Here is an 18559-nt window from a genome sequence, read left to right as displayed (position 1 = left end):
CACACACAGCTTTGGCTGACTCAGGGTCCTCCCTCCCTCTCCATGGCTATGTGTTCCCCCTCCCTTTGTTGTGCCTCATCCCTGTGCCCCCCCTGTTGTGAAAGGCCCTATTCTGTTTATTTTTGCCTGTGGCCTACTCAATGGTGCGCCCTACTCAGTTCCCCCTGCTTAGCAGTGCTGTGGCCTATTGAAAAAGCTGGGCCTTGTTGCTGCAAAAGGACTGTTTTCAGTTGGTTGCTGTGGAATTTTGTGACGTCATCTGGCAGCGCAGCTTTGGAGGAGGCAAGGTGCGATCTGCCTTTCTATTGGATACTGCTGGAGTTTTCAGAGCTTCTGGTGGTGACGTCTAATTTGGGTGCCACTTTTTGTGTTTAATCATTATTTTAGGTGTGAAAGGTGTGGCTTTTTGGAAATTTTTAAATGCCCTCCCTGATGGGCAGGGAACATTGTGGCCAAATTTGTTACATTACGGTTCAGCAGTTACGGAGAAAGGCTGTGACCTCTGCTTCCATTTTTGTATATGTAGATGTAACTGTTAACCTAAGAACAGCTAGGCTGCACAGGCTGATCTCAGCCCACACATTTAAAAGCCTTACAGAGATAGCGCAGCCCCTGTGATTCATGCACTGGTAACCTCATGCTTGCACAACTGTAATGGGGCTTCTCTTGGGATTGGTCCAGAAGCAGCAGCTTGTAAACTGTGAAGCATGTTGCAGGCAAATACCCTCCAAATGCTGTTGGACCCCCAACTTTCATGAGCCCTAGCATGAGGGATGCTGGGAGTTGGAGTCCAGCAATATCTGGAGGGCACCAGGAAGTCTATTCCTGTGCTATAGCAATCAACAAGTAAGCAACTCCAACAATGTACTGAAAGAGCTGCAAGTGCAAGACAAAATAAGAAATTACGTGATATTCTGTCACAAAAAGCGAGTGGCAGAAAGAGAATATTTGAAACAGAAGCACTTCCTCTAAAGGGGCAGGGAGGATGGTGAAGTTCCAGATATCTCCCAAAGGCTTGCTTTTTATTTTGGTTTATTGTTAATCTTGGAATTTTAAGAGTTTTAAATGCATAAATGGCAAAATACCTAATAAAATCTAGAGGACTGAAGCCCTGCTGCATAAAGAAAGATTCTAGCCTACTGTGGTCTACAGAAAAGCTGGAAATGAATGAATAGCACTGTGAATATGCAACATGCTCTGCTTCAAAAGTCACATACAAACACAACATTCTTAAGATACTGAAGATCCCCTGTTTGCAAGGATATAGAATTCAGCAGAAGCCCTGCACAGCAGAACAACTGAAATGGGAAGGAGTCATGGGCAGACAAGGGCGGTCAAAGAGAAAAGCTTTTCCTCTGTGAGGTCATTAACCTACTTAGCTCTAGACAGGCTCCTGTATCCTGACAAGCTTTATGACAGTTACTGTATGTAGAAGGGGAAAGTGCTTCATGTGGAGCTGGTCCACAATGTACATTGCACCTGCTGCACCTTGAGCTGCTGAGCAAGGCCCAGTAGCCCAGCTTGGGTGACCAGCTGGCACCCTCACACATGTCCTTCTCTTTCAGTATCTACTCCATCTTGGATACTAATCAATAAAGGCTTTGTCTGTGGTCCATATGTTACTTCTTTGTTGCTAGGGATTGATAGATAGGGTTCCCTTTTCCTCACCTGAATATGTTCTAGCTTCAGCTGTCCTCAGGATGCGACTCAGAGGCTGGCAGGGAGTCTGGTGGGCTCAGGGCATGTGGCCTCTCCTACCTGTGCTACATCGCTCTGTAGCATAAGGGGCAGGGGGCACTAGTGGGATGGGTCCCCCCTCTAGCTGCCTTTCATTTCAAAGAGAAAATATGTTCTTGAACCATAACTGATGCACCTCCATAACTGGTGCAGCGCAGATGTATTTTACACTTTGGCATCTGCACATGGTTACAAGCATTTATAGGGAGACATGGCCCGAAGGTCTCCTTTAGCCCCAAGTGACTATATATCAGTACATCAGTGACTGTATGCACAAATATTGAGTTAACAATCTACTATCTCTGCTAGGAGCTCCAAAGCCATTAGGGGAAGTGTAAATAGAGTAGCAGACAGTGATTTAGAATAAACATATTGAACAGACACTTCCGTGCTGTTCTCTAAAAGATATCCTCTGTCTGCAGAGTCCACCAATCCATTTGAAAATGATCTACTCTCACCGGTCATTTCCTGGCAAGCAACTTGTAAACTGTCCACACCACCACTTTCTGGCATTCACTGGCCAGATCCAGCCTGCAAGAACATCCGTCAGGGGATAAGCTTACAGAGTGGACATGTCCCTAATGCTAGATGTTTGCTATTGGCTCTGCTCCTGGGACTCACTCCAAATCCACACACAGTACAACTTTAAATTATCTACAGGATAGCGAAGAACAAGGCTCCAGTTACCCCAAAGAGCAGTTTCTGAAGCAAAACATTTTTTTAAAATGTAGCATTAGGATCCCATCTGATGTTTGATTCATGTTTGGCTTTTATTTATTTTAACTGTAGCAAACAAAACTAAGTGTAACTGCAAAACAAGATGCTCAGCAAAGAAACCCTCTGTCTTGATTCAGAGCGCCCTGTCATCACATGCTTGCTCTCAGTCACTCAACACCTGTTTCCAATTTACATGCTCCTCTACCAATAGCTCACTCTATTAGTTTACACTTGTTTGATTGCCTTCTCGCTTTTAGGCTGTGCATATTATACTAGCAGGTTATTCTTAGTAACAGATTAAAGTGCATGTTGACCCTGGAGGCTTTGCTTTCACTTTCTATCTAATTCAATTCCTTTCTCTTGCAACCCTCCTCTGAATTCACCTTCCAGAGAGTTATTGCGCCGTTTATGTGGAAACAATGGGTTCCTAAACAACAACAACAAACAACGTAGGGCCCTGGAAGGACCAAGCAACTATTTTAAAATGCATAAAGTTAATAAAATATTGATAGCTACAGAATTAGACACTTCAATAAAATACTGGAACTTACAAAATTCCAATTGGTACATCACTTTCTGACTCCTTTATCTCTGCAAAATTGGGTATAGCAGAGAGTAGGGTGGTGCTTAAATTGCTCAACATCCTATTGCAATGTGAAAAACACAGGGTACCTCCAGACTGTCACAATGTTGTGAAAGGGATTCAGGCGCATATAGGAAATTTAGGTTTGCACAATTAAAATGGACTAAACGGTCCCATCACCTTGAACAACAAATCTATTTTTTAAAAAAAATCTGTGTTTTTTGAGGTTTGGAAAGTGATGGGGAAATGCACTGAAAAGTGTGGGATAAATGAAAGACCAACCAGAAGACGTATAAACACCACACAAGCAAATCTGAATTAATGTAAAACAAAGACTCATTGCCATATAACTGTCCCCACACAAATCAAAACAAAATACCATATATAATCTAAATGTGCAGAAAATTTGTGTAAGCAAATCAGGATGCTCAATGTACAGGATATATATAACCTGTTCACTTTAAAATGGAAACAATCAGCACTTTTATTGCAGAAATTTCTACAGCCATGAGAGTAGCACCCAATAACTACGCTCACATTTCTCTCTCAACAATTTCTAATTTGAGAATTACTCAATTTGGTTCTTGCTGCCCAGATTCAATTGTTACTAAGCACTTCTCGGTTACAATGACCCAGCTTTCAGTGGCAATAATAGGGACCCCATGAGCTGAAATACGCACATACAAGCACACAAAGGGGGAAAGATGGTTTTAAAAAGTATCCTTATAAACCACCCTTTGGCGGCACAGACATTTCATAACTAATTGCTCTGTACTGATCACAGATATCAGCCATATCTTCCAAAAGCCTAGTTAAGTCTATATATGGTCAGAAGATTGCAGGGCCAGAATATTTGTTTTGTTCTGCTAGAATCAGATAGCTTTGTGCCCATCTCTTACTCCAATGGGTTGGAGCTAGATCACTCGGCGGAAGGTTGATCTGCTGGAGAATTAAAAACCTACAAGTCTTCATCGCTGCTTGTGTCAATGATTAAAGCCAAGATAGATGTATGAGGAAGAGCTGCAACAAGGAAGCAACGTCACCCCATCTTTCTAAAATGAGGTGCTCAGTAAGGAGGACTCATGCAATTCCATCTCAGACAAATTTGATTCATTATGCTATCTATCTATCTATCTATCTATCTATCTATCTATCTATCTATCTATCTTGAGCCTTTAACTCTACAAATAGATCTTTTTTTTCCTTCTTGAGGTGTAAAATTAAAAAGGGTTCATTTATGTGTCTGTCTACTGTGGGGATAAAATTGGCTACATTTTACTGCCTCATTGCACCCAAGAAAGGAAGAAAAGTTAACAGTTAACACATTGTCCAACAGAATGAAACAGTTACAATAAAACAGTAAAATAAGAGCCAGATTGGTGTTTTAGCGTTGTTAATGTATGAGGTCCCCTGGTTGTCAAATGGCAGATTGATTATGAAAGCTTCAGCAGCAATATCCTAAAACTGTGCAAAGACAGAGACTGAAAGGTCTCACTTGGGAGGGCATGCCATAGATGCTGTTCCCAAATATGTTTCCTGAACAGAGAGAACTGATCCCAAACTCATTATGGTTCACAGAAGGAAGTGACTTAGGTGTTCTGGGTCCTAGACATTTAGGGCTTTATAGTTCTGCAGTAGTTTAAATCCTACCTGCACACACTTTTTCAAAAGACCAGAAGAACATCAATTCAGCGCACTGTACTGTTAAGGAACTCTTCACAGCACATTATTGTGCTGTCTATCTGCGACCTAGATAGTTGAGTTGTGTTGGTAGTAAAACTGTAAGGCAATGGCATTGGAAGCTGAGCAACAGGGAACCATTGGGCGTATTTGTGATGTGGAAAGGGCGAAAGGAAATGGATGAGATAATGACTGGAGTATTTGTGATAGGGAGATCACATACGCATATCTTTGATAAGTGATAAGTGATAGGCATTTCAGTATCTTCCCAAGCTCCTAAGCATATTATTTCCAGGGCCATGTGTACTCAGCACATCTGCCAATTTACTATGCAAACAGGAAAATTGGTACATGGTTCAGAACCTGGCATTTCAAGATTCAAACTTTCACCTTTATTTTAAAAAACAAGTTCCCAGGTTGCAGAATAAGCTTGAGAATATGGAAGCCATAGGTGTGAATTGTTTAAAGCCAGATGAGGTCTGGGCAGGCATCTACTAGCCAGGAGATGTGCCTTGATGCACTGTTTAGCCCCTTAGCCCAAACCAATTATTCCAAACCAAACCTCCAAGTCTGTATCCCAATACCACGCCAGCTCCAATTCTCAAACCTTCTTTTCACCTTCTCATTGAGTCCCTGTGAATGTTTTCTGAAAACTGATTTTGGAAGGAAAAGAAATCATGCAATGCTAAAATGAAACAAAACTCAAAACAAGCCTAGAACAAAATAGTTCACTAGCATAATTCATTCTATTTGTAGAGTTTGAGAATATGGACAACTCTGATACACATAGATATGTGAAGGCCTGGGGAAAAAACGGAATTTTTTGGGGGGGGGAACAGTCCTCCCCCCCCCCCGTTTTTTTCCTGAAGCCTTTTTTGTTTTTGTTTTTCAAAAAAATGAATGAAAGAAAAAAAGGTTATGGAATGTTTTATTTTAACATGATGAATAAAATATTTTAAGATAAGGGGTTCAAATATTTTATAAAACATTTTAAAAAAATATCTATGGTATCAGATTATTCTAATTTCTGTGAGGACAAGCAAGTCCTAGGTTACAAACTGAACTCTCCAATGCAAGAACAAGATACATTTCTTCCTTTAGGAGGTGCTGTTGTCACCAGAAAAGAAAAAGGTTTCAGTTTTGTTTTTGCATGCGTGTGGTATGCATTGGTTCTGTTCCTCTTCACTAGGCCTCAAAGCACTGGAATATTGGCAACAATTTTGGATCTTACTAAGCAAGTGAGTATCTCCAAGCTTGATGTAAATTTCCTGAGAGAAGAGACTGTCGAGACTTTTGTTTCTGACTTTAAAACACAGGAACCAATAGAAATAGAAGATCAGGAGAAGGGAGAAGAAAAAAGATTGGAAGACCAGGACCGTGCTGGAGTGACGCATGTAAAAAACCTAGAAGAGGAGAAAGATAATATTGAAGGACAATATGCTGAACCAATGGATTTATTTCCTGAAAAGAACACTGTTCTACTGGTGGGAGGGGTGGAACAGGGAGGAAAAGTAGGAGAAAACACTGTTTCACTGGTGAGAGAAGTGAAACAGGAGAGGGTAAAAGCAAAAAAGCACCCCAAAAAAGAGGCTGGGAAAATCAGCGCCCCGGTGAGAGAGGGGAGGATGCAAACAGTTGGGGGGCAGAAAGATGATGAAAAGGTGCAAAGATATAAAGTGATGGGATTACAGAAGAGGGGGGCAAGAGTTCGGCAAAAGTTGGTATGGGACAGACTAGGGGTGGGTTGAGGGGTTCTGGATTATCTGGTATTGTCTGAAATAATATGGTCTGATCTCGGAATGTATTAAGGATTGTATGAAGAACCTGGCTGATACATCTGGAGACTTCGATTTCAGGGAAGGGGGGGCGGGAACTTTGTTGTGTGGGTGGAAGTAAATGGGTAATAAATCTGGATGCGAATCTTATATATTTTTGGGTAAGGGAAAGAGATTAGGGATTAGATAATAATAATTTTGGAGAGAGGATGTTAAGAGAAAAGAGGTCAAAGTATAAGGAGAATGGATAATAGCAATGAAAAAGTTGAAACTTAGAAAAAAGAATGTGAAGTTAGAATGGGAAAATGCGAGAACTATTTTTAACAATAAGAACTCAAGAAGGGGAAATGAGGAAGCCTGAATCTGTTTTTGTTTTTGTTTTTTTGTTTTTTTTTGATTTTTCTTTTCTGTGCCTTTTTATTTCTTGTTAAAATCTAATAAAAATTATATTAAAAAAAAAAAAACAAAGCACTGGAATATCATTACAGCTCAGAAAATGATTCTGATTAAATTTCATGCCCATTCATTGAAACTTAGTCCCACTTCCTTCTTCCGTTCTTTTTATGAGAATGTTTTTTTAAATACTGTGAAGAGGAAATATGAATAATTGTTACTTCTGGATTTTTAAAAATTGTTTTTTTGTTCCACATAAACTAGTAAACAGTTCAGGTGATTGTTGCTCCATTTGTTACAAATACAAATAAATATTATTTTAAAAGTAAATTCTGTTTGTAATAATTGTTTGGATACACTATATTTTTAATATGCTAGTTGTAATAATTTTATGCCCATTAAAATTGTCCATAGTTATATTTTATTTTTCTAAAGTAACAGAATGACTTTCAATCTGGAAAAGAAAAAAGAAGTGCTAATGTAGCATTTTTTCAATTTTTCTGAAAATTTCTGTTTTTTTCCTGGAAAAAAAGCAGAAAAGAACCGGGTTTTTTCCCCAAGATTCAAAATTTCTGGAAATTTTACATCTCTAGATACACAGTATGCCCTTTACTGGGATGCGGGTGGCACTGTGGGTTAAACAACAGAGTCTAGGGCTTGCCGATCAGAAGGTTGGCGGTTCAAATCCCCACGACAGGGTGAGCTCCTGTTGCTCAGTCCCTGCTCTTGCCAACCTAGCAGTTTGAAAGCACATCAAAGTGCAAGTAGATATATAGGTACCACTCCAGCAGGAAGGTAAACGGCGTTTCCGTATGCTGCTCTGGTTTGCCAGAAAGTGGCTTAGTCATGCTGGCCACATGACCTGGAAGCTGTACGCCGGCTCCCTCAGCCAGTAAAGTGAGATGAGCACCACAACCCCAGAGTCGTCCGTGACTGAATGGTCAGGGGTCCCTTGACCTTTATGCCCTTTACTACTCCTGCCCCTCTCCTTCCTTCATATGTCAGATTTTAGTCTAAGGACTCTTCTACTAATGAAGCATGATATTCAGCAATATTGGGAAATTTTCACAAATGTTAGCAAGAAAGCAAATGCTAATTCCTCTCTTAGCAGAAAATATCCATAGAAAGCTGTAAACACCCATATCCTCACCTAAAAGCCAAGCTCCATGTTCTAATCTATGCAACATAAATCCACTGGGCCCAACTGTACTAATCAGAAGTCATAGCAAAATGCACTAGAGATCCCCCCCTCCCCAATCTCTTTGGAATTGACTATTCTGCATGACTGAGAAGGGTGAGCCCAGAAACCGAACTGCTCTGTAGTCTCCTTCTAGTTTAACTGGAGCAAAAGCCTTAACAATGCAAAATAACTTTTATTGAGTTGGACAAGAGACATGCAAGTTAAATGTTATTTTCTAACTTTTTGTACAAAATGCCTTAAATAATAGAATTGCGTGCTTTCTTCCCCCCAAAATATCCTTTTATTGATTTCCATCAGTATTGCATGAAATCACCATATTAGCTTTCCCCCATTAATGGGATCAGACACACAAGTCTTGTTATATTAGTGATTTTCACAGTGTAACTTAGTAAGCTATTTTTAATGCTCTGCCGGAGGCTTGCCAGGCTTGATCATATTTTGACATTTGATAGTAGAGGCACACTCGTTTTGGCCCAGTTTGCTTGATTTGCGATTATTAGGAGCGCAAAGGAATGTGACCCATCTATAAGAGCTAGACTAAGGGAGAAGAGCACTCTGATCAGGAAAAAGGCAAAGGCTCATTTCAAAGTCTGCTGGGGCAAAATGGAATAGCAAGGCAAAAGAGAACAGAGTTGCTAAATGCGCTTAGATACAATGGGCTAAACGCCTTGCAGCTACTAAAAAGAGATGAAGTTTTAATCTCCTGGCTTCTTTGCCAGGCTGCCTTGCCATACTTAGCGCAATAGCTTCTTCTTAATAGTGGCCATACGGTGCTTCAGGTGGGCAGGTATGGAGGGATCTGTTTCCCATTTGTTTGCACCTGCCTCAAAATTGTATAGTGGTACCTGGTGGGATCAGACCACTTTCAGATTCTTTACCAAATAAGGAAAACTGAATGTAGACTTGGAGGTCAAAAGAGTATAGGAGCCAGCATGGGAAAGAAGCTTGTGGCAACAATAAGTTCCATAATGCAAAAGGAAGGAAGTGAGGAAGTGCAAGAGAGGCATAGAAACATAGGAAGCTCCTTAACACCTGGTCAAACTATTTGTCCATCCAACTTACTACTGTTTACTTTGACTGGTAGTTGCTCCCCAGTGTCACAGTGACTCTGCCATCACCTACTCCTCCTCCTTTTAACTGGAGATACCACGGACTAAACCTGGAACCTTGTGCTGCTATGACTTCTCGCTGATAACTCTATACCCTCCAACATTTCTCCAATGAAAATAGGGACATCCTAAAGAAAAGTGGGACATTCTGGGATCAAATCAGAAACCGGGGCGGCTTCTCTAATTCAGGGACATCCCTGGAAAATAGGGACACTTGGAGAGTCTGTAAGGCAGGTATGCCCACAGCATAAGGAAAGCCATACACCTAGTCCATTTAGTAGCTCAGACCAAAGGACCAGGGTTTGATCAAATTAAATCTTTAGAAAGTCTAGGGGTTACCACTTAGTCATGGTGAGGCTGACTTGTTTAATAAATGTTTACTCATGCAAATCTTTCAAATGAGGTTTATCTTTCTGCAATTCCTCACTTTGGACACAACTCAGTGGGAAAGCATGGATTGACTTTCTGCCTCAGATCCCCTACATCAGATGTGGCTTACCTATGACCCTCCAGATGTTGTTGCACTACAACTCCCATCATCCCTGAACACTGGGCATGTTGGATGGGGCTGGATGATCATTTGAGTCCAACAACATCTGGAGGACCACAGGATATCCACTTTTGCCCTAGATGTTCAAGTCAGCTGGAACCCTAGATCTTGACACAAAGCAATGAAAAATAAATGGGCAGGTGTAATATTTTGCTGAACTTTACTGAGTGACCACCCCACTGGTTTATATATATATACCACACATCTCGCCTTTGGTCCTGTGCCAGGCATACAAACCAACAAAGCAACTGAAACAAATTCTGCTTTAATCTCTACCACCATTATCTGTGAAACCTGCTGTAATTCAGAAACAGCAGTGCAATAATTTTGTTACGTATACTGTACTTGTTTTGCCAATTTTATCTCCATATTATTGAGAATTGTTTTATATTGCTTTAAGCACACTGTTTAGATTTTTAAAGAAGCAGTTTTATATATTGTTCTAAATAAAAATAAAAATAAACAGTTCTTCTCTTCACGTATGACAAGTTGTCAGTACTGTTGTACTTTTGAGGAAACTGTCATAGCTCTTCTGTGTCATATAACATACCGGTATCTACTTGCAGAGTGATCTTATGCATTTTTGCTCAGAAGTCAGACCATTGTATCCAATGGAGCTTACGTGTGTGTGTGTGTGTGTGTGTGTGTGTGTGTGTGTGTGTGTGTGTGTAGACAGGACTGCAGATTTAAAATGTGTGGAGAATTAAAAGAGCAGAGCAGAAAACACCAAAGATAGCAGGCATACCCTTCATGGCATATTTTCATGTTATTGGACTACAGAATTTCTATATGGTTAGGGCTGTGCTTTCTAGCATATTGGGAACGATAATTTAATGCAGTTTGCAGTAGCAAATATAATATAAAATAAAGTTCATTTCCAAAGATTATACCAAAGCTCTAACACTGGAGGGGAGAGGGGAAGGGTTAAGAGAAGATATCCATGACCAGATCTGAATCCATTTTCAGAATCCATTTTCAATGCCAGAGTTCAATCCTGACTCCTGACATCTGCGGAGTAATAATTAAACACAGTGTTTCTGAGCATACAAAGTCTGTCTTATTTTCAGCATTGGAGCCACAAGGGCACCCACATGCACACAAGTGGAATGACAGCCCAAGAGTATGATGCTAAGATACCTCTCATTTTAGAAATTAAGCACTTGTGTTATTTATATTAAGAGGATGCCATTATTTCTATTCCAAGAGAAGGAGTGACTGACCTAACAGCCACCTCATGTGCTTTTGCAAACTGGTCTTCAATTGCAAACAGATGAGTGTTGCTCACCAACCCCCAAAAGCCTTAGCTGTAAGACTGCAGTTCACTTGAAAACACCTTCAGGAATTCTGGCAAGAACCCTGTAGTGACAATTATGTTTATGGGATGTGTGCGTCCATCAGGAAGGAATCTGTCATGTTTGCGCTATTATTATGATTCTTCCCGCTTTATTAACATCCTTTTTAGTAACCACAAGACTTTCAGAAAGCTGCCTTGGCAGTTTGCAACACAGCAGTGCAACATGTGCAGGGCTCTTAAGTGGTGGGGAAAGAGGCAACATTAGTCGTATTCAGAGTCTTGGGATAGGGGTTAGAATTGCTCTAAGTGTGCCAAATCCTCAGTCACCTTGGGCTTCATGGCTGTCACTACACAGCTAACAATAGCCATTTACAGTCCCCGCACAGACCTCTGATCTACAAAGGACTTGTTCTCCTCTAGTGTGTTTAGTCATAGCACAGAAGTCAGCAGCCCAGCCTGGCTTCTGAGACATGGACCCTGTAAGGATAAACTGTTTTTTCTCTCATCCTCCTTTTATTCTCTATCCAAAGAAGGGTTGATTCAGATGACTGACCTGGATTGCTCTAAAGATTTGTCATGTCAGACTGTTGTCCCATAGGAATCACAATGACCTGGGTTCAGATGCAATGCTAAACTATGGTTTAGCATTTCATGCACAACCTTCGGCATGTGTGCTCCCCTCATCCTCATGGCTCAACCATGAGGAACAGAGAGAAGCTTTTGTTTCATGCTCATTTTCAATTAACCATGGTTTAGCCCTATGTCTGAACACTAAAATGTAGTTTTTGAGTCTTGACTATGGTTTATTGGAATAAGCTAGCTTCATAACTTTGGACAGCCTTCCAAGGGCCACGGTGGGAATGGTGGGAAGGGCCAGAGGCAAAAGTAAGCAGAGCAATGGATGTAAATTTTACCTTTGTGTTTGTTTCTACACACACTTAGCCCTTGCTATCCTCCATCAATCCAAGCAAGCAATTGCAAACCTGTCAATAACATTGGATTGGATCCAGATTTATAGTGCAAATTAAACCACTTAACCATTTATTTTGAGAAGCAAATCCTTTGGGTAGTATTCAACTAAGTTTTACTCAGAGTAGACACTCTGAAATTAATAGACATGCCTAGGTTAGCACCATTACTTTATATTGGTCTACTCTGAATAAAATTTAGTTGAATGCCTTGAAGTCAGTGGGGCTTATTCCTTATGGGAAGATTCAGCTGCATGCTAAATGTCCGCTGTACTCTTACGTGCAAGGTGCTGCATGATTTGACCTAGCATAGGAACATAGGATGCTCCCTTATACTGAGTCAGCCCAGTGGTCCATCTAGTTCAGTACTGTCTACACAGACTGGCAGCAGCTCTCCAGGGCTTCAGGCAGGGAAAATTTTCCTAACCTACCTGGAGATGCTAGGATTTTAACCTGAGACTTTCTGCATGCAAAACAAATGGTCTATGGTCTTTCCCCTAAGCTATGGTCCTTCCTCAGGCTTTTCAGAGGTCTCTGGTTGATCCTGGTAGACGCTTCAGAGACAACATCTCTCTTGTGCAGTAACTTGAGCCATCAGAGCTCTGACTTAGAATCAAGCTGACCCATGGCAGGACGCAACATCTTTAACTGATTGTATTGAAAACTAGCTGAGGGATGTATTTTAGGACCATGAAAGGGGAATGACTCTGTAGATTTTATTTTATTTTTTAAGAGACTGTGGCCACTGGAGAATTATAAACCATTTACCTCATGCTTAGTTGATGTTTCTAGGCAATGCTCTCAAGTGGCACTTGTATGCAGATGAAATGCAGTTTGGAGTTCTAGTATGTTATGGAAACATTTTCCTGTGACAAAATATGCAATGAATGACTTGGTTTGAAATCCTGCCAGCCTGTGTGTGCTGCTATCACAACATTAAATGACTTTTACTTAGGGTGAAAGTTCTTGTGATAAATCATGGAAAAACTGACTTGTGCTATCTTTAGTCACCGTGCTGTTTCGCTCTCACAAGTCATTCACAGCTCTAAAAATACAATTTATATCACCACATTCCTGGAATTCTTTCAGTTCTTACATTCTGATTTAAGTGGCATTAAAGTCCCGGCTGCAAAGTTCAAGCCACGGGACAATATCTCATCAGGGGATTAGTTGTCACCTGAGTTCAATACATTGTTTGCAGTATTTATTTGATCTGCGCTCCAATCCTAATGCAGAAAATCTCCCTACACATACACCTACTACCTGGTTATGTGGAACAAAGGCTAAAATGATCTTGGGACAAGATAATCATTTAATAAGCACACTCTGAGTGCAATAAAGATTTAAATTGAAACACATGCATGTAACAGAGGCTGCCTGCCTATGGAGAAAGCCTTAGTGGGGTTCAGGTTTACTCTCAAAACCTACTGAGATCAAGTCCTCATGCACCTTCTCAGAACTGTCATTTGTCGGTGTTTTGGACGCACACATCTTTGTCATTTTCCAATTGATTAACTTATAAGACTTTTCCAAAATAGTTATTGATTTAAAGACACCAGCATATCTGGCACTCACTCTCTGGATTTAATTACAACTTTCCCTGATACTTCATAGTTTAAGCAGAACTGAATGCTTTCTAATTTTCCCTGATAGGGACCATGGGGTACGTTGTGTTCTTTATCCCAACTGGCAGATCAACAAAGCTGAGCAATAAAAAGCTCAATTTGTGTAATAAACTGTGGTACAATCTACTACTTAGGCACAAGGTCCTTGAAAACATGCAACCTTTTCTGCGCATTACTTTAAACTCAAACCAGATGGACACTTACAATTTCTTGTCTTTCATTCAAGTGGGTCAGGGAATATGTAGTTGGAGGGAGTCTGTTTCACTACATTTGTATCCTCTCTTTTGCCTAAGTAGCTCAAGAGGCACTTTAGAATCACAACAGCCCTGTGAGGCAGGTCAAGCAAAAATATAGTGGGAAGACACCAACACACACACACACACACACACACACACACACACACACACAATGTACTCCATCCCACCATTAATGGATTGGCATGGAAAAGAGCAGGAACATTCAGAACAACTATGCCACTCTTATAATTTAAGGGGGGAAATCATTTCTATACGTTTCTACTTAGAAGTGACTCCCATTGAGTTAGAAACATAGGATGCTACTTTATACTATTGGACCACCTAGCTCAGCATTGTCTACACTGGCTGGCAGCAGCTTTCCAAGGTTTCAAGCAAGAGTCTCTCCTAGCCTGAAGTGGGTATGTCAGAGATTGAACCTGGAACCTTCTGCAATGGGTTCAGTCAGGCTTACCTCCAGGTCAGTGTGCCTAGGATTGCAGCCAAAATGACCTATAGCAAACTCCAGATATGAATCTGGATTTTCCACATCCAAGGCCACAAATTCCTAACTTAGCTTCTTTAAAAACTGTCCTGGGAAAACAAAAGGCAAACACAAAGCAGGATGTGTCCTTGAAATATTTAGGTAAATTCCAAAACCTACTAGCTCATGCAATCAAAATGGTGCAAAACTGACTAGTACTTCTTAACCTTTCCATTACAAAGACTATTATGTTGCCAGCAGCATGAATAATCTTAACGTATGCCATCCTGGTGAATGAAGTTTATCACTCCTGCTCACTTTCAAGAATAATTATGCTGAATCGTCTGAACTCTAGTGTATGCTTATGCAGTTACACTTACTTTCATCTGCATCTAGCACATGGTCCATACATAACATGCAATTTTATTTTATTAAATATAATGTATACCCTAACTTCTTGCAAGCATACCACAGTGGTTGCTGCTATTTATTTATTTATTTATTTATTATTATTATTATTATTATTATTATTATTATTATTATTATTCCCTTCATCTGAAGATCACAGGGTGGTTCACAACATAACAATACAAAATGAGAACACAAAATACTACAAAATGAGAACACAAAATACTAAAACAAACACAAATCAATAACCCCCATCCCACAAACATATTAAAAAGGCCATAGAATGTTCAATCAGCCCAAGGTCTGGTTATAGAGGAACATTTTGTGTCACCTAAAAACTGTAATGAAGGTGCCAAGCAAGCCTCCCTAGGGAGAGCATTCCACAAATGGGGAGCCAGAAAAGGGTCCAGGTTGGCTTATGTGGGGAAATATTCTATGATAATGCACTGCAGTAAACAATTAAAAAAACTAATCATAACCATTAAAATGCTAACAAAAACCATCTAATAAAATTAATCAATAATTAATCAATAAAAAAGGCAGCAAGGTGCTTAGGACCTTTAAAGCAAAAAAAAAAAAAAAACTCCATCATGAAACTCCATGAAGACAGAGTCAGGATTTAAGAGCCACTTCTTTCCTCACAACTTGCAGTTTTAAAGTCTGTTTATCAGAAAGGTAGGTATCTCACCATAAGCCAAAGAAGCACCATACTTTTGCATTTATGTATGCACCTTGCTGCCATATTCAGAGCATCTTATCTCTTTCTCTCTGATCTCTTAGGAAAAGGACTCACCATTCTTGTTCTCAGCAAATGTAGGGACTTGGGTACATAACTGAAGGCTCAAGTCTCTCACTTCACTGCAAACACAGTCCTTGAGGAACACTTCTGAATTTCCACTGGGTGCATTTTTCTGGCCTGAAAGCTCCTGTTTAATCACACCATTCATCACTAGGCCTGAAGGGACTTCATCAGATATCTGTTCCTCTACTTTGAAAGTCCCACGCTTTCCAAGAACTGGGACTCCAACAAAAAGCTGTAAGGAGAAAAGTTGATTTTTTGACTTGATATGATACTGGAGGCAGGACAGAACACATGGAAATTGCGTTGAGGACACAATAATTGCCACACATTCTGTGTCTCAAAAGTGACACATTAGGAAGAACTTCCTGACAGTAAGAGCTGTTCGGCAGTGGAATTTGCTGCCAAGGAGTGTGGTGGAGTCTCCTTCTTTGGAGGTCTTTAAGCAGAGGCTTGAAAGGCATATGTCAAGAATGCTTTGATGGTGTTGGACTGGATGGCCCTTGTGGTCTCTTCCAACTCTATGATTCTATGATTCTATGTGAGGCTAGGTAGTCATACAGTTTGACTTCAATTGCTTCAAATAGCAACAGAAAACACAAGATTTTTGTCCCCTCCATTTCCTATCTAGTTGTGGTATTATATTGCCATATATCATTTTACCTGTAATGGATTTGTAACCATTTGTTGCCAGAATTCAAAACTGGGTCTGGCGGGAACCCAGGATACTCCGAAGCAGCCAGGGGAAGGAGCCAATGGCCACACAAAAAATGGTGTGGCTCCCAGAAGACAGGAGACCTGCCATGTCAGGTCCAAACCTTCACCCATCCAGGTACCAGGTAAGTGACCATTAAACCACAAGGCTCCATCACTGGAGCTCACATAGCTGTCAATGTTTTTCTCACTTTGAAATTTGATGGAGTAATACAAGTAAAGTAATAAAAATCACTGAGGCAGTGACTGTCATAGTAACTATGTCTGGGAGTGGGAGTGAAGAGTAATTTGATTCTGGGTCTACCTAGTCTAAATCCAACAGTACTGTATATCCTTCACTATCCACTGCGGGGGAGGCAACATAGTACTGAACCAGCAGTGGGTCAGGGGCGGCTTACTGGAATATAAAGACAAAATGCTGCCATTTACTGATTATGTAGAAAATATATTTGTGTGACCACACTGTCCTGAATGTGCCAACTCTACCTACTACCTGACAGGATAAAAAATGAGGTACACAAGGGTTCAACTGGCTTAAGCATGCCACACATATCGCCACATAGTCCATTGTTTACATAAAGATCTCCATTTTGGTACATCAGCCTACTTTCAGGAGGCTGGAGAACCTCATTCATTTGTACCAAGAGTGCACGTTGGAAAATATAAGTATCAGTTTATAATGGTTACAGAATGGTTACAGAAGTTAAAAACAATTTCTTTTCCTTGAGGACTGGAAGCTTCCTTCCTGATCTGTCCCACTGAATGCAGAAAACTGAGAGCACACCAGCCCTCTTCCAACCTGCCACACCATTACCACACACAGAAGTTATGGACATTCAAATAAAAGATCACAAAAATGTAGGATTCAAATTTTAAAATTATGAAAATGCATTATCATTGGAAATAATGGTCCAATATGCATATGTATTCATCTCTAGCTGCCAACCTCCTCCTCAATTAATGAACAATGGGTTGTTCACAAACCTAGATATGAGATTCTCAGCTGCAAAAATAAGGGTGGGTACATAGCATCTTAAAGCAAATAATAATAATAATAACAACAATAATGTCTCCTAAGTGGTGTAACTTCCCATTAATAGCCCATTGTGGCTTTGTTGGGCCAGTTGTCCACACAAATTCCCCTCCTGATTTATTAAGATTCCCCCCCCCTGCAATTTTGGCATGCAGTAGGTCCAACAGCATGGCAATCCATCCACAGTTATATCCAAAACATCAAAAATCCTCTTCTTTATGTCATTAAGAAGCAACTAGCAATAACTGTTTATTCTTGTGTTTTCAAATATTCATCTTTCTTAGCATTTTGGAACTCTTGATGTGATGCATCTTTCCAGTGGAAAGTTATTGGTGATGACAGGACAATCTGGGAAACGGCATCTGCTTACCAAAAAAAAAGTAACTTTGTGCAGCTGAACATTAAATCTTTGATGAATTAGGCCCAGGGCTTTGGTGACGTCTGTGCTGAACCAATATGACAGTTTTATATGGATTATGATTATTTATGTTTGTGAAAAATAGTGAGCGGGAGCCAGCAAGGCAGTGTCGAAGCTCTGGGACCACCAGCATCGGTGCTCCTCGTGAAGGCTTTTTATATTAGTAGAACAACATTAGTCTGAAATTTGGAGCATGTGTAACCGTTTAATTTTCACTAACTGTAGTAGGGTGCTTCACTGAAAGCCTGGGGGTCATGACATGCCGTTAGAGACGCCTGCTTTCACAACACACTCAAGTAGCACTGGCGTGCTGGGCTCACTACCCCTCCTTACAAAACCCCATGTCAGATTTGGCCTCAAAACATTCCACACTGTTCCCTCACTTCAGCTTGAACTTAGCATATTTATAAAGCTTAAGCATACTTGTGAGCCTCAGAACCCATCTCCCATCATACACTGCTGCCAACATATAAATTGCAAGACTATACACAGAACAGGACGTGTCCTGTCTCTTCTCTGCCTATAAATATTAAGACCCATAAAGTCTCATTACAATGGTAGCTTTACGTGGGCTCTTCCAAGCAAGATGAAATCTTTTGAGTAAAAGTTTCAGACAACTCTGCTACAGTGTTTCTGATTCTGCTTAATACCAAGACGTACAAAGGGGGCCATAAATATTTGAAACAGTGGAAGAAAAATGTCTTCTCCACAACTGCTCGGATTCAGTTTTAGTATAACAAGGGCAACCCCATTGTAATACTGGAATCCTAGACAAAATGAAATAAATAAATAAATAAATAAATTTAAGTTGACACCAATAGGTTTTATCACACAGCAA

The 18559-nt window shown here is 40.4% G+C and overlaps 1 protein-coding gene across 3 annotated transcripts in view; it reads right to left on the bottom strand.

The window, feature by feature from the left end:
• The window catches only part of MYOCD (myocardin), a 223460-nt gene that overhangs the window by 81133 nt on the left and 123768 nt on the right, over window positions 1-18559 (bottom strand). For 2 of the 3 annotated variants that reach the window (XM_060271813.1, XM_060271815.1), the window contains exon 1: window positions 15551-15609. In XM_060271813.1, coding sequence (XP_060127796.1) covers window positions 15551-15553 — 3 coding nt within the window. In that variant the 5' untranslated portion in view covers window positions 15554-15609. Of the gene's footprint in view, window positions 1-15550; window positions 15792-18559 lie in introns of those variants that run through there. The other variant, XM_060271812.1, reaches the window with a different exon arrangement.

Source organism: Zootoca vivipara, chromosome 2 (assembly GCF_963506605.1).
Source record: "Zootoca vivipara chromosome 2, rZooViv1.1, whole genome shotgun sequence".
Lineage (NCBI taxonomy): Eukaryota > Metazoa > Chordata > Lepidosauria > Squamata > Lacertidae > Zootoca > Zootoca vivipara.
This window is presented reverse-complemented; position numbering and strand designations above follow the sequence as displayed.